This window comes from Anser cygnoides, chromosome 6, assembly GCF_040182565.1.
Source record: "Anser cygnoides isolate HZ-2024a breed goose chromosome 6, Taihu_goose_T2T_genome, whole genome shotgun sequence".
In the NCBI taxonomy this organism is placed as follows: Eukaryota; Metazoa; Chordata; class Aves; order Anseriformes; family Anatidae; genus Anser; species Anser cygnoides.
In genome coordinates, this window is record NC_089878.1 from 16,414,725 (window position 1) to 16,431,681 (window position 16,957).

The following is a 16,957-nucleotide window of genomic DNA, read 5'->3' on the forward strand; positions in this document are numbered from 1 at the left end:
ACTTGTCCTTTAGTGCCACTTAGTCACAGCTTCTCTGGAAGCAGGGAGGAAGCAGAGACTAAACACTGTGGGAAGTATAAGGAATTGCTTGTTTCCCGTTCAAAACTCTTCCCGTTTTGTGCTGAAGGATCATTTTACGACTAACCTGTCTCAGTCCAAGAGTATCCTCTAATTTTAAAAATGTCTGATCTGCATTTGTAACAGGCTGCTTTCTAAGGCTGCTTAATAAATACGCTGAAATCAGCAGAGCTGCACTATAACACCTTTTTTCTTCCTTGCCTACTTAGAGCACAGAGTTCTCGGAAACCCCCTCTCCAGACAGTGACTCCGTGAACTCTGTAGAGGGGCACTCTGAGCCATCCTGGTTCAAAGACATCAAGTTTGATGACAGTGACACAGAGCAGATTGCTGATGAAGGAGAAGATAACTTGGCCAGTGAGTTTCAGCTGAGTCTTGTTCTCATTCTGCCTTCTTCCCTGTTATCCACAGTCCTTCAGGACATAGTAGTTTAACCATGTCTTGCTTTACTTGTGTGTATGTGTGCATGGGGCTGTAAGGATCTAAGCAAACTATAACCTAGTTAGTCTTCCTGTTTCTTCTGATGGATGCAGTGTTTTTGTATTTAGTGGAACTGAAAAAGCTTCATACTTCTAGCGGAGGAGAAGCATTTAAACTGCCTTCTGTTTCTCAAGCAGATTTCTGCTTGATTTGTGGCTCTATAGTAATGCACTGAAGAATGCTGACCCAATATGTCAGCATACACAGATCAAGATAAAGTAAGAACTATGAAAATACTGTATTCCTGTAGTATTTCACACTGGTCTTTATGTATTAAAGACAATTTTTCTCCTCTCTGGTACCCTCATGATACCCGTTTGAACCCGTCTCCTCCATGTATCTTCCCCCTTACCCAACACTAAAAGACTCCGCCAGCCCTAGCAAGCGTACTTCAGTCAGCAGCTTCCAGTCCACAATGGACAGTGATTCAGCCGCCTCCATCAGCCTGAACGTGGAGCTGGACAACGTGAACTTCCATATCAAGAAGCACTCCAAGTACCCACATGTGCCCCCTCACCCTGCCGACCAAAAAGGTATGAGGTAGTCACCAGCTGGAGTTGCACATGATGGAGAGCTGGGCCCTAATAACACTGATCTATTTGGACACTACTTTAGTAGCTGTCTTACAGAGGGGGAAGTGTGATATCTAGCTGGCACTTGCTTGCAGTTTTGATACGCTTACCTCTGAGGAGGCTCAGGAGACACGTTGAACCGCCTTCTCTGCAGTGTGTGTAACTTCCCCTGTGACTTTCTCTTTGCAGTTGAAACAAGGTGTCCGGCTGTCCACACATAGTAGGGCATATCCGTGCATAAAGTTTCTGGCTAACTGGGGTGGAAAAATAGTCCATGCATAAACCAGTTTGATACCCATCTCTCCAGTTTGAGATGAAACTGGAAAAGCAAGCAGAAAAAAACCACCAAATGAACAACAATAAACTGATGAACTCTGCTAGCTTCTAATCCTACCTTAGTAAACTTACATTTGACAGAAGAATATTATTATTAATAAGCAGTATGGCCTAATATACATTAATCCATATACATTATATTTTTTTCAAGAGAACCTCCTCTTAGGTAGGAAGAAATCAAATAGTGTTGAAAACCTCTTCATCTTAAAAGATGATCCAGAGTTAAATAACCGGGACTCCTTCTAATGAATTCATCCTTCCATGAAGTCTAGCAGGTCTCTTCTGTTGGCTTGGATCAGTTTACAAGATTTAGCTTTATGCTTATGTATAGATTGCATGCTCTGAAACTGTGAAATTCTCTCGGAAGAGAGGGAGGGAGGAGAACTACTCACAGCTGACTTGCTAAGTATGTTAGATATTTAGGGAAGGACAGTGAGGAAAATTAGAGGGAGCATTTATCAGTACTTATTAAAGTCACCCTTTTGTTATTTTTCTAAATGTGTCTAGAAGAACTGAAATCTGCTTTTTTTTTTTTTTCCTTGCTCCTTAAAGAGGAGCACAGGAAGTTTGAAATTTGAGTTGGTGAGTTGGTGACAATGACTTAAAACAGGGAGGGTTGCCAGCACTACTGACACCAGTTTGTTAATGATACCTTTTGTCTTGTTTCCAGCTCATGCCCTAAACAAATGAAAAACTAATACATCTGCAAGGGAAGCAAAAATGTGGAGAGGGAAAATGTATCAAGGAATTCCTATTAGGAAAGAGAGATGTTGGATTAATAGCTTGAACAAAGCCCAGGTGTTTTGCAGTATTCTATGAATTTACAGCTGTAGTAGGTTTATCTTTATCAGCATGTGTTGGCATTAAAACAGGCTGTAGTCAGGTACTTTAAAACTGGCTGTGGCCAGTGTTAAAAGACTTGTAGAGCAGTAATCTTGGTTTTAGATGTATCTTGGTCTTTCTGTGCAAAAAGCTTTACATGATGAAGGGGAAATGTAAGAGAGCCTACCTCTCTCGGAAGCTGTTAACCAGGTCAATGCTTTTCATAGCCAGAACTGAAGCTCTTGTGAAAAAGATTTTAATGACGGAGAGCTCAAAGAAGATTATCAGAGAAGGCAAGTAGTGAGGGAACTGAAAGGAGAGACACTTCTGCTTTTTGAGTTGTATGTACTGACAGCACTGTGCTGTCTTTGGATCTCTGCTGACTGGTGTTTTAGTTGTTCTTGAAATGTGTGGTTTCTTAATCAGGTTATTCTGTAAGAGTGCAGTTTATAGTAGAATACTGGAAACAATTCTATTTCAGAGAATGGATTTCTCTTGAGGAGAAAAATATCAGTAATACACCTAGAACTGAGATAAGGTGGAGGTGTCAGTTGTTAAAACACGTTGTGGAGAGGTAAATATTATTCCGCAGTTCTTAGAAAAATCTGTACCCTTTGCAGATGCAGAGGACTTATTGCAGGTCTTGTTTTGTCTTCCTACCCTGAGAGTCTCTGGAGGGAAGAACCAACCAGGAAGCAACAACTTAAAATGACTGCTAACATTTAAAATAGCAGGAAACATTTCCTGGCAACAGGGAAACTGAAATTTCTTAGGTACGTAGATGTTTGTTGTAGAAGGTCTCCAAAAATTAGATGGGACAAAACCACGTGTTGCACAAGGTACTGAAATGGCTGGCTTTTAAAACTTTGTTCTGGAATGTATTAAAGTCTGAGTGCAAGCAAAAACTTTCAGTATGTGTTTTCAACTTATCCTGGTCATTTTCTGTAAAAGGTGCGTTCCAAGGTATTACTGGTAATCGCAGTGATGCTTACCAGACAGTCAAGACTAGATAGTTAAACTTCTATGTAAGATGGGACATGTTTATTTTAATAACAGAGCACTTATAGTTATTCAGTGGCACTACGTGTTTGTAGCTGTCAGGGATCAGTAGCTTCCCTGTGCCCATTATGTCAAGAGTAAAGAGCTAGATTTCATCCTAATTGTCTTGTCTTTAGGCTAGGTGACAGTGATTTAATTTTCACTGGAAAAATGAAGCAAAACTGAAGATGATGCCCACATTTTGAGTCTAGTAACTCAGTTTCCTCACGGCTGTGTAAATTACAGTCACTAAGGGAGTACTGAGGGGGCAAAACATCAGTGTTGGAAGTGTGGGTCAACTTTAATCTAAGTGGTTAGTGGGTTTCTTCAGCTTACTAAGGGATATGCAGCAATTTTCATTGGTCACAGAGGTCAGCTGCTTTGAAGCAATAGTCCGTGATATACTAGCTGTGGTGTATAACAGTGATTTGTGTATAGTCTGGGTCTAGTGGCAGGACTTCTTGTGATGTTAAAGGCTGACTAATGTCCAGCGTGTTCCTGTGAAATTCTAGTGACTCTAAGTTAGCTGGCATGTAGTATCTTACAAGCAAATATAGTGACTCATTTATAGTATCATCTGCCCGAAGATAATGGTACTTTCTGGGATGTATCAAAATTGGAAACCAAGCGATACTGCTTTCTGTATTTAAATTGGGAGAGGAGATTAAGTGATGGGATCAATTTATTCTGAGTGTTACTTTTAATTGTTCTTTTCAAAGAGATACAGTCATCAGTATGGGAGACTATTTTCAAAACGTCCTTGCAGCCAAGTATCTGTGATCCTGGTAGGGCAGGTATTTTGGGAGTTTTTGATGGCAGCACCTACCTAGGAGGGGGAAAGAGAAGATTCGGTCGGAGTAATAATGACACAGTTCCTTACCACTGTTGCTTGACAGGGCTTAGAGTCCAGTTGTCAGGAGCTCTTCTGGAGCACCTTCTATTAAGAAGGTACTTGCTGGTTTACACTGTAGACCTGTGAATTTGTGTGCATTGTGGTATTGGCTTCCCTTGAATATCAAACTTAGGAATTTGTGTATTTTTGGGGGGAGGGGAAGTTGATCAGGGCAGTATATATGATAATTTATTAACAGCTAACTGTTTGCAAACAGGGTGGAAAATATGCCATGGGAACCTCTGGTTGTTCTTGTGTCCTATTCTTCCCCTCCATGGAGTGTGATAAATGTAGGGATGATGTGAGGTGAGAATTGTGTGTATTAGCCACTCTCACCATCCCAACTCGCACCTATCGGTGTGTCATCTTTCTGGTCTAGTAGGAGGTGTGGATTTCTTACCTTGTCAGGAACTTCCCTTGGGGCACAAGTGGAAGGAAGCAAAGTTACAGGAGGTGAAGCTCTATTTTTGAGAAGTTTTCTTGGTTTGAAGGTGTCACCTGCTTCTTTGGCCAGAGAAAAACTGAGGTTAGGTTTCAGCTGGGGATTATTCCTGCTTTGGCCATGCCAGGCAGGGTTATATGTCAGATCTAATTTCAGCATGTTCAAAGTAAGAGCTTCTGCCCTGAGGCTGTTGCAAGGTAGAGGGGGTTCGAGGTGTTGGTATACATGTTTGTGTGTAGGGACCGTCTGCCACGACTTTCTCTAGCTAATCTGTGGAGCTGTGGGTGAATGCTGAAGGTGATACAATTTATATAATACGGTAGGTTGCTTGTAACACTAAATGCTTAATCTAAGCAAGGGGTGAAAGGAGTCTGCAAATAACCATTGAGCTGCAACAGATACTTGCACCTCCTTGTTCTGCCCCTTAAGTCCGGTGCACTGATCATCTGTTGTGTGTGATTTCAAACTGGGTAACTGCAGACAAGCTCAGATCTTTAAAATAGTGGTATGTAAAGGGTCTCTTGAATGCTGCTGTTCAGAGACTTGTGATTGCTTGTGTCTTGTCAACTTTATGTTGCTTTCTGTTGGTGTCTGAAGCCTGGCTTTGCATTGTTTGTGGCAGTAAGTCCAGACCGTCCTCAGGAAAGGTGATAACGAATGGTCACACTGCATAAGAAGTTGAGCTGCTGCTTGTTTTCCCACTAAAATCCGTTCTTGTAGAAGCTAGTAAACTGACTAAATGCACAACAGGTTAATGGTCTCTAGAGGAAACAAGATTTGTGTAGCCAGACAGTCTGCTTGAAAGATCACTGTGCTATTTTAGTTGTGGTGATCTAGCAAGCTAAAGAAGTATAGTAGATAGAGCTTCATCCTATTTCCCAAATGTAAACTGCTGCATTTGTTTGCTTCACTGTGCAAGATAAATCTTAAGGCTGGTCTCTCACTGAGTCTGAGATAACACCAAAATATTTTATTGGAGTGTGAGATCAGAATGGCTTCTTAAGCTGCATTTTTAGATCAGAATGAGGAGGCCATTTCCTGTCTGGACATTTCCATGGTGTCTGCTCACAGCCTGACACAACTATATTCAGATCTTTAAGAAGTGCCTGCCAATTGAGGGAGCAGACTCTTTAAGGGCTAGTTCAGTCTGTGCTCATCTCTACTTCGCTTCCTTGTTTTCTTCGCAGTAATAAATAGTGTTTTCTTGTCTTCCTAGAGCTTTTTGATAGAACAAGACTGAGAGGATATTCTTGTCTTGATCACTCACTAATTTAGCAACAGCTTGATGACTAAACACTTACATGAGTAATGCTGCTTCTTCTGGTGTGGGCGTGTACATCATAATTATATGGGCATACCAGTATAACCTGTCATTTTTGTCTCCGCCTATCTCCCTCTTCTCTCTTCTTTCAGAGTACTTGAATCCTGACAACGGAGGGCAGCAGATGTTCTCTATAAGTGATGCTTTTATTAAAGGTAAGGGGAAACTTCAAATGTTGCTGTTGTGTGCTTTAATATAACCGTGCAAGTTCTTCAGTAGTCCTTTAACAGGTTATTGACCTTTTGGAAATATTTTCTTGATAGTAAAACTGAAGCTACTTGTGGCAAAACTGGTATATAGACTATATTCTGTTGTTTTTTAATGTGCTTACAAGCTCAAATTTCTTTCACTTCTCAAATTTTTCATTCAAAAACACTCAACCTTTTATTTTATTAAAGTAAGTATAAGTAGCAGTGTTTATCACTTTTGTTTGTAACTTACCTACCCACAAACTTTTATAAGACACCAATTCTAACTTTCTGTGCAAAAAAAAAAATAAAAGTGATAGGATTAATTGCACTCCTTCTACAGAGCAATTCAAAGCTTCATTTCAAATTTTTCTGGATTTCTGGTCACCAGCACTACTACTTCTGAAACGAAAGGTGATCAGACACAGTTGTGAGTTTTAAAACCATCTGCCTTCCAATACTGTAGTCTGGTGCGCTTGTGGGATTTTTGTTTCCATTTGATGCTCTTGATTTTAGTGAGCTCAAAGGAGAGGAGGAAACAAATGGGGAAATCACAAAGTCTGTGCAGCCAGAAAAATGAAGTCTGGCTAAAGTAATGCCTAGTTTTTAACTGAACTTTTGCAGGAGAGGGGTAAGGGAAGAAACCCAGCTTAAATTCTGCTTATCTTCTTTACAGACAATTTTGAGTATGGAGTGCTTGGAAGAAGTAAATTTCTTTTTTTCAGTATTCCTGCTCAGGTTATTATATAAGGATTTTGCATTCAGATCATGCACTCTCAGTTGTTTTAAGCTTGAATTCTGAAGACTTATATACTTGCTGATGAGAAGTTACACACCGCTTGCATAAAATATTTATTATATAGTCAGCCATTATGTGAATGGGGAAGTTCTGATTTGGAATATCATAATACCTGTGTGGGAAATAACTTAGTTTTCTGCAATCTGAAAGAGTTACTGTGTAACGAAATAACCTATAATCTTGGTAATGCAAAACACAGAGAATGTTTTAAAGGCATATTAAACAGAGATTGAAAGTGGCAGTTACGCCCTCTAAGTGGGGACTCTTCTGCACTGTTGAAACATGTTTTCTCTTTCCAAAACCAGAAATAACTACAGTTTATGTTGACATTTAGAATTAAAAAAAAATAAATGTATCCAGTGGATACAGCCTTTGTTGGCATCCTGTTTAACATGCTGAAGAGTATATGATAGGTGAAATGGTATGAGAAGATGTGCTGAGATTTTTGGAAAACTTCTGCTACTTTCTTTATAGAAAATTCTTAAACTTCAGAGAGAAAAGAGAATTCTGTTGTATAAAATACTGTGACTTAGGCTAGTTGAGCCAGCCTGCTTGCAGTTCACTCTGCACCTGACTAGCCAGGGGGGTGGTGGTTGGGTTCAGGGCTACAAGTCATGTAAAGGTTCATCAGTAGCATAGCATTTTTTTTTAAAATATGTTTGGGAGACATGCTAAACAAGACCTTTACCAAGATATTTTGGCTACTTGTGCTGCAGCCTGAATGGAATAACTTGATCTTTCTACTGCCACTAACATGTATAGGTCTTTAAAGCAACAGTTTTCTGTGGATCAAATTAGTGCCTTTGACTACTATTCTAAATCTAAAAAGGCATTATGATTATGTATTATGAATATGTAATGTATTTTGAATTTGCTGCTTATTTATAGGTAAAACTGGGATATAACTTCTGTTTTCTCATGTCTTAATTTGTTCTTCTGGAATTAAAATTATGTGCTGTATACTACCAGTACAAGAATTTCACTAATTCTCTTTTCCTCAATGTACTCACAGCTATTGTACTTGATATTGTTTGCAGTCTCCTTTTACCATGATTTCTAGCTCAAACTCAGTCTTTCAAGAGGCTTAGACTTAAGTCTTAGTAAATTCTTTCCTTTTCCAAGTAGCCTTTCAGAAAGATGCAGGAATTCAACAACAAACTTTATATTAACAAGGTTCATTTATCTCTTGCAGAGTCATTATTCAACAGGAGAGTGGAGGAGAAGTCCAAAGAACTCTTTTTCACACCACTAGGCTGGCACCATAGCAACCTGGATCTGCTGAGGGAAGAGAATGGGGAGAAACAAGCCATGGAAAGGCTGCTGTAAGAAAAATACAGAAAAAAGAATTTGCGTATTTTGAGTAACAATTCCTGAAGTCCTCCTGTTCCACCAGCTTTCTGTGGTACTTGATCTTCTGTGGACAATACAAGGAACTAATTTGTATTAAGAAAACAGCATTTTTACAGCATATTTTGATTGCTTTCTTGCATGTGGTTTTATATGTTGAAACAGAGGACCAGAGAGTTCACTCTCTGAAAGTAACTTCTGAAAGGTGACTTCAATTAAACTCTGCTCTGTATCTTTTCCACATTTTTTTTTTTTTTTACAGCTCTGCTAATCACAACCACATGATGGCACTGCTTCAGCAACTTCTATACAATGAGTCCCTGTCCCTGTCATGGAGGGATATCATTGTACCTGTGGTCTGTCAAGTAGTTCAAACAGTACGGCCTGATGTCAAGAACAGAGATGATGACATGGATATCCGCCAGTTTGTCCACATCAAAAAAGTAAGTTTCAGACCTTGAATGTAGGGAAAGACAAAGAATGCAATTGCTGGCAGCACCTGCTGTTTGAAGACAAGGGTCATCCCCACTCCCCTCAGCATGTTCAGTGGTGTAGTTGGCCAACAGGGCCTTTAGATAATGCGGGTTTCTAGGAAAAGTTGTATAGAAAAACTCTGTATCCTGGGAAGGGTGTCTCAGTGCCCTGGAGCTGACCTCTTCTTTCAGGCCGTAGGCTGCAGAAGGTAGGAAAGAGCAACACCTCTGTAATGACTTGTTTCCTTTTTGGGCTTCTGCTTGTTTTATGCTTGGATTGGAGAGGTACTAAACACTGGATAAGTAACTTTCAAGACTCTGTATAGCAATGTATTGCTCTGTAACTCCCTGTTATGGAGGATTTAACTCCTCCCATGCTAATTGCAATGACTTTTTGTGGAGGAAAACTTGATCGTTATGGGACGGTGCATTTAGGTCTGCCAGATGGCCAAGAGATGACATTGCTGAGCTGTAAGGCTGGAGTTGTGGCATGCAGTTTCTTCTTAGAGGCTGATGTGAAACTAACCTCTAAGGAAGTAGCCTCACTGAGGCTCACAGGCTCAGGCTTATTTTTGCATTGCAGAAGCAAGTTATGATATGAGGAGAGCCTTGTGTTACTCCTGACAGTTCTGTAGGATCTCTTGAGGCAGCAACAATTGATGCTGCCTGTCCTGAAGCCCAGTTTCAAAAAGCAGATGTTCAGATGTGAAAACTCTCATAGGTATTTTTATATGCCAGTAACAGAAACATTCTCTGAAACATGTCATTAGGAACCTGTTTCATGTTTATTACTCCTGTGATTGGTTGTGACTCTAGGCACATCAGTCAACTGTTTGTGTTCGAATAGTAAGTAGAGGTTTGTTTATTCTCTTTTGTCATTACAACTCTTGTCCATTATTAGTGAAAATGGTATGTGCAAAGGCATATGCTCCCGATGGCCTGTAGAAACTTGCATTACCTTATTGTCTTCCAGAGTGTACTTGTTTCACAAATACGTATTTGCTGGGAGGAGCTTGGAGATCCTGGAACTTAATACTTGCTTTCATGTTGTTGTTTCTAGTTTACCAGACTTTAAAGGAAAAGTTGTGTGTCCAGCATGACAGCATCTGGTCTTTCATCTGATAATTGAGGGTGTAGATGAAGCTTGCACAATAGCCACAATAACTATTCTGTTAGGTTTACAGCATTTAAGCTATGGGAATGTATAACAGTTCTAAGTGTTGGACTTCCTTTGCTCTGTTAGATTCCTGGTGGAAAGAAGTTTGACTCCATGGTGGTGAATGGATTTGTATGCACTAAGAATGTTGCCCACAAAAAGGTAATGCAGACTGGATTAATCAAGTGCTGGCTGTAGTGCGTGCTGAGGAAACAAATGTCCTGTGACTTCCTTTGCACTAGAAGCTTCTCTCACCAGTGTGGAGGTGTACGGCCTTTTTTCAGTTTGCGCAGCACCTGAATGAGAAAGTGTTTTAATGTGTTTCTTTTCAAAGCTGTTTTCTGTTGTCTCAGATTCTAGTGTAGGGAGGAAAAAGCTTTCCTCATGCATGTATAGCAAGATATCCTTTCCACCCCTATCACTTCAGAATGTATCTAATGATTACCCCAAGAGTTAGCTGGAAAAAAAGACCTTATGGTCATGATCTTCGTGACAGTATAATAAAGTGAACCTTTATTTAAAGCTGGAGGTCAAAATAGAAGTGATCTGAACGGAGGCTGCAAGGTATGTGAAGAGTTAATGTGACTTGGTGTAGTTGGGAGGGGACTGCAGAAACTTCCAACACTTCACTCTTACTGGACAGTAGCTGTGAAATTCCAAGAACTGGGTGTAACATGCTCATAAAAAGAAAAATGTATAGTTGGTGTGGGGAATAACTGAGATGCCTGTTTAAATACAGTCATGGGTAGTCTGGTATGGGTTTTTTCCCTATTTACTTTTCCAGCTGTGTGTCTTTTAACTATTTTGTTTCTTTCCTAGATGAACTCTTGCATAAAAAATCCCAAAATTCTTCTGCTGAAGTGCTCAATTGAGTACCTCTATCGAGAAGAAACCAAGTTTACCTGCATAGACCCTATAGTGCTTCAGGTAAGAGCATAGTTTTTGTTCTTGGTTGAAATTGCCTGAGACTGATTCACCCTTTTGGGGTGCACATCTGATTATTCAGTATGTAAGGTGGACTTGAGTTACTGGGATTGTGTATTGAAGAGAGATTTCCTCTTGTAACAGCTAGCTAGGAAAACTGTTGCACTAAATAGAGTACAAACTTGTAGTCTTCTGAGGGTTTTTGCCATCAAGAGTTACACATACTGATTGTATTTAATTGTAAGGATCAAGATCTATATTTTAAGAAACGTTTTTCATTTTTAATGATACACTGTGTGAGGAACACAGGGTTCAGAAAGTCACAGCTAGGCATGGCTTAAGTGTGCAGAGAAATATTAAAGAAGTGTGTATAAGTGAGAGTTCAGTTCTACCCACATTATTCTTTGTCAAGCTTGAACAAATGGGACAACACCCAACCTAATGAAGTGATGAACTACAAAACGTCACTTCGGAACAGGTGCCCAGCCCTTGAGAGCAGGGAGGTGCCTTGGTATGGAAACAACTGAAATGGGCGGACGTTCTTTAATGTACTGCATGCCTGTCTGAGGATCAGTTTTCAGGTCTTTTGTAGGATATTTGTAATTTGGGCATTTGGTACCTTACTAAGCTTGGGCCATAATGTTTTTTTTCCATCTTTGACTGTTTCCTTAAAATGCATTTAAGACTGCTTCCATTTGGTGCTTAGTAGACAGAGTTACATGTATAAAAACTTCAATAATAAAACTTACTTCTGCATAGCGAGTTGGTTTTTCCAGTAAAAGCTTAAGCTGCGTCCTGTCCTTTGTCTGAACAATGTAGAAGTATCTACTGTTCTTTCTGACTACTGGTTACTGTGATTGTTTCAGTATCTGCTTCAGAACATGATCATACGTTTTTGTGTATCTGCCTTAAAATCCTATATGGCAGAGAATACTACAGAAATACTAGTTCAGTTGAAAAGGCCAGCTTCTGTTGAATGGCAAACTGCTTTTGTGGTACCTTTCTTTTGCCTGGAACCTCTAAAACTTGACTACTGTGAGTCACAATAACAACCAAAAATACCTGATTTGGGAAGCTGTATTGTCCCTCTAATAGTGTAGCCCATTAGTTCTTATGAGGGTTACAGCCCTGCTTTCTCTTTCTGAGCATGGTAATAAAAGTGGGGAGATAGTGAAATGAAACCAGAAGGTGGCAATGGCTGGCAAGGCAATTTCACAGTGCACAGCATTTGGGATCCTACTCTGGAAGCATTGTTCCCAAGTGCAGATTTAGGGACTGAGGCTTGCTGTATGATGCAGGAGTTGAAGACAGAGAGAGCAGTTGTATACTCTGAGTGAATGGAAGTGTCTGTGAGTGCCAGCACTCGACGTTAGTGTGTATCTGAAGGTGGGGAACATAATATTGCAAACAGCTTTTATTTAGGATGCTCTAACTATAGCATCATTTGAACATAAGACTTTTTTTGTGTTAGGATATAAGGTGCATGTAGATATTTCATTAAGATATTTGAGCCTCATATGGGGAATGAAGTATTGTTTTGTGAGAAGTCATCCAAGATACTGAGAATAGAACTACTGTCTCTGGACTCCACACACAAAGCTAGTTCCTGTTGAGTGGTGTGGCTGTGCATATATAAAAAATGTTTGGATTCTGCAGCTTTCTTCAGACAGTCATTGGACCATGCCTTCACACCTGATTAGGGTATGTAGCAAACTATTGATAAACTGGGCGATGGGGATATGTGCACAATGGAGAACTGATGGTGTTTTCTGGATAGCTGATTTCCCTGTTCTATAGGAAAGCTCAATATATAAATGAGAAAGTAATATTAAGCATTTAAATATATATATATATATATATATATATATATTTTAAGACAGGTTTGATCTACTTAATTGCCATGCATTGTTTTTTCTGCAGGAAAGGGAGTTCTTGAAGAACTATGTACAGCGGATAGTTGATGTCAGGCCTAACTTGGTCCTTGTTGAGAAGACAGTGTCCCGAATTGCACAGGACATGCTGCTGGAGCATGGTATCACTCTTGTCATCAATGTCAAGCCGGTGAGTGTTTCATGTCAGACATCAGACTGTACCTTGTGGTGGATCTCTAACTTCTCTTTGTAGCATTTTTTAAATGGTCTTCACTTCCAAGGAGACACAGCAGACAAACCTAGAAAGTAATTTTTCTTCACTAATTTCTACCAACTCTCTGCTGTGCCCTTGCTGGCTGGTCTTTGTACCCTGGCTATGTTTTAGTTAACTGAGTCATATTTGTAGCAAATGCTACAATCTTCCCTCTCACCAGTAATAACTGCCAAACTGCTTTTCTATGATGTGTATTTGGGTGTGCGTGGGAGTGACTGGATTTAATCCAGAGTTTACCTCACAAAGTGGGATGTTGCCTGGATAGCACTGGCATCTTTTAGAGCAATCTAAAAAGTACTAATGTCTTATTTGCACTGTAGATTCTTACTTTTCTTTTTAATTTTCACAGCAAGTGCTAGACAGAGTAAGTCGAATGACCCAGGGAGACTTAGTGATGTCAATGGATCAACTGTTGACCAAACCACGTTTGGGAACCTGCCATAAATTTTATATGCAAGTGTTTCAGTTGCCCAACGGTGAGTAAATCTTAATGTCCTAGTTTGTGTGCATAAGAGGCTAAACGCTTTGCTCTTGGTAACAAGGTTTGAACTGCTGGGTACTTTGTGTTATCAAGTATTATATTTTCTGTTCATCTTTCTTTACTTCTGTTACATCTTGGAACTACAGTGAACTAAGTCTGAGCACACAAGCTTCATCAAAAAGTACAAGATCTTCTGTTCTTGGTACAATGAAAGATGCTAGACTTCAATTAGACTGGTTCTTTCCACTGCCCTGGAGATTGTCTAGTCCAATGTCTTGTTCAAAACAGGAAGGGTTAACTTCAAGGCAAGATCAGATTTCTCAGGGGCTTGTCAGCAAAGTGTTGAAAATATTGCAGAATGGAGATTTCACAACCAATCTGGGCAGCTGTTTAGTAGTTTAGTAATCCTCCCCATAAAGAACTCTTCCACATTTTAACAAGGCAAATTCTGATTGATTATCTGTGCACTCTACCCCTTGTCTTTTCATTGTACATCTTTGAGAAATCAGGTTCCTTTTTCTCTGTAACACCCTGTAGGTAGTGGAATTCTTCAAAGGAAGTAACCTGGCAGATTACCAATGGTGCTGGCACACAAATGTGGATGCAGTTTTTGTGGCAATGTAGTCTTGGCATCTCTTCTTCAGGTCTGCCTTACCCCCTTCCAACTTCTAAATTTTAGTCAGTCTTGTACACTTTGACTCATAAGGATGAGCAAACTTGCAAGGGAGGATAATGGTTCTTCTCTTTCACTGCTGCATACCCTGTCTCCCAGTCTGCAGCGATCTTAGCATAAGATGTTCAGATTAATGTGTTTTATGTGGTCTTTACTTGGACTGCACAATGACTTTTTTTATAAAACAGGAGGAGTTTGTAGCAAAAGTTTGCTTTGTTTGCAAAAAGTGTTTTCTCAGTACATATAATACGAATTTCTGCAGCTGGATTGTGCTACCAATGTTTCTCGCTCCCAATCTCCATTAGTCTATTCAGTGTGTGAGATGCCTAAGAGCAGGTTGGCATCCTAACTGCTGTTTTTGTTTTTTTCCTTGTAGATCAAACAAAAACACTGATGTTCTTTGAAGGGTGTCCCCAGCACCTGGGCTGCACTATCAAATTGTGTGGTGCTGCAGAGTATGAGCTGGCCCGTGTGAAAGAGATCCTGATCTTCATGGTCTGTGTGGCTTATCATTCCCAACTGGAAATCTCTTTCCTTATGGACGAGTTTGCTATGCCCCCTACTCTGGCAAAAAACACCTCTTTTCATTCCCTTATTGAGGATCCAGGAGATGAAAATGAACAACAGAATCTTTTCAATGGTGAGGATTTCAGCACGGCAATCAGAGACATCGAACTCTCCACTGAAAAGCTTCCTGTAATCTCAGAGTCAGTGTCATCTGATGAGGTCACCTTGCTTGAACAAAGAGGATTATTTGAGAGAGGTGACCAAGAGAACAGTCAGCTAGAAACAATGTCCTCAAAACAGCAGGAGCACCACAAAATGGAGTCGTCATTTCCAGTGTTCCACTCTGTACCTCCTGCAATACCTGAAACATCTCTTCTGCCCCTCCACGGCATGGACCAGCACTTGGTCGCTCTGGATAGTCAGACACTAGAGCCACTTCAACAGGCAGATGATCTGCAGGAATCCAAGAGTCAAATGAGAGTCTTCAGAGACCCTCTCCAGGATGATAGTGGTTTATATGTTACAGAAGAGGTAACTTCTTCTGAGGATCGTCTCAAGACTTACTCTGCAGCCTTTAAACAGGAGTTGAAAGATGTTATTCTCTGTATTTCTCCTGTAATGATGTTCCGTGAACCATTTCTTTTGACTGAAAAAGGCATGAGATGCCCTGCCCGAGAATACTTCCCTGAGCAAGTTTATTGGTCTCCTCTCCTTAATAAGGAATACAAGGAATTGGAAAGTAGGAGGAAGAGACAATTATTGCGGGATCTTTCTGGATTACAAGGGATGAATGGGAGTATACAAACCAAGGCTATACAAATCTTACCTTCCCATGAGTTGGTTAACACTAGGATAGCAGAGCATCTAGGTGATAGCCAGAGCTTAGCCAGGATGCTGGCTGACTATCGGGCCAGAGGAGGGAGGATTCTACAGAGAAGTACAGATCCCTTTGCTCAAAGTAAGGATGTGTCCAGTGTCCCTACTGGAAAAACTGGTTGCAGGATTGAAGAGGATGAGAAAGGACTGGCTCAGAGTGAATCCTCTTGGTCTCATAAGGTAATGATTCAAACTATGCTACTGAAAACACAGTTACATTATTTTTTCCTGGTAATATAGAACATGTAGTTTTTAATACTAAATGTAAAACTGGAGGCTTTTATGACTGGGTCAAAACTGCATTTTGGATTGCAGTGCTCTGGGCACTTAAACAAACCAATTTAACCAGCTACTAGGTGGATATGAGAGAGCAGAACATGAGACTGCAAAACTTCCCTGAGAAGGGAAAAGCCTGTGAGGCTCCTTCCTCTCTTATCCTGAGAAGTGTACAAAATCAGCCCAGAATCAGTTTAGTACATTAGCTGTTCAGCTCAGTTGCACACAACTGATTCATGAAAATGAATACATGGAGGGGAAAAAAAAACTTTGTTTCTGAAACTGAGCTTCCCTGCTGCATGTACTGGTGATTTCTAAAAGCATAATGGTCATCCCTCTTTAGAGGGATTAGCGTCATGGAAACAGCAGTAGGCTGTAATTACATTAAAGTATTGGATTGTTCGCAAAAGTTTGGGTGATCTGGAGAAATGCGAGAATCTCTTAATGGAGAGGGTAAGGTCTTGTTAGAAACTTCCAAGTAAGGGAGTATGCACTTGGAACCAAAAATATATAAGGGCATGGGAAACTGCCATGACAGCTGCTAATTTGCATCTGAGGAAAAATGTATTGGGACTTCTCAAGCACTGAAAGCTATGCAGGAAAAAGTCTGTCAAGGGTAGCAGAACTGGTCTTGTAGTAGTCATACATTTTGGAGCCACCATCAGCCCCCAAGTTCATGACCAGAAGTCACCTTTTAGTTGGTGCTAAATGTAAATCTATGTAGCTTCACAGGCAATAATCTAACAAGCTGGAAGAGTAGCTGTTGCTCTAGATCAAACTGCTCTGTGCTGTATAAATTTATTTATAAAGAAAATTATAAAGTCACAGAATATCCTGAGTTGGAAGGGAGCCACAAGGGTCATTGAGTCCAGCTCCTCGCTCTGCACAGGACCACCCAAAAACCAGACTATGGGGCTGAGAGCGTTGAGTAAATGCTTCTTGAACTCTGTCAGGCTCAGTGCTGTGGCCACTGCCCTAGGGAGCTTGTCCCAGTGCCCAACCACCCTCTTGGTGAAGAACTTTTTCTTAACTTCCATCTCCATGCTGTTCCCTCAGGTCCTGTCGTTGTCCCCAGAGAGCAGAGCTCAGCGCATGCCCCTCCGCTCCCCTTGTGAGGGAGCTGCAGGCCAC

At 40.5% G+C, this 16,957-nt stretch overlaps 1 protein-coding gene across 6 annotated transcripts in view; it reads left to right on the top strand.

The window, feature by feature from the left end:
• The window catches only part of PIKFYVE (phosphoinositide kinase, FYVE-type zinc finger containing), a 62,362-nt gene that overhangs the window by 24,383 nt on the left and 21,022 nt on the right, over positions 1–16,957 (top strand). For 5 of the 6 annotated variants that reach the window (XR_010832189.1, XR_010832190.1, XR_007162435.2 and 2 more), the window contains 10 exons: positions 288–435; positions 924–1,091; positions 6,074–6,136; positions 8,161–8,290; positions 8,578–8,758; positions 10,032–10,106; positions 10,764–10,871; positions 12,789–12,929; positions 13,363–13,489; positions 14,544–15,730. Coding sequence is in view for 3 of the 6 variants with exons in the window: in XM_048061388.2 (XP_047917345.1) it covers positions 288–435; positions 924–1,091; positions 6,074–6,136; positions 8,161–8,290; positions 8,578–8,758; positions 10,032–10,106; positions 10,764–10,871; positions 12,789–12,929; positions 13,363–13,489; positions 14,544–15,730 (2,328 nt within the window). In the remaining 3 variants the exon portion in view is untranslated. The remainder of the gene's footprint in view (positions 1–287; positions 436–923; positions 1,092–6,073; positions 6,137–8,160; positions 8,291–8,577; positions 8,759–10,031; positions 10,107–10,763; positions 10,872–12,788; positions 12,930–13,362; positions 13,490–14,543; positions 15,731–16,957) is intronic. The other variant, XM_048061389.2, reaches the window with a different exon arrangement.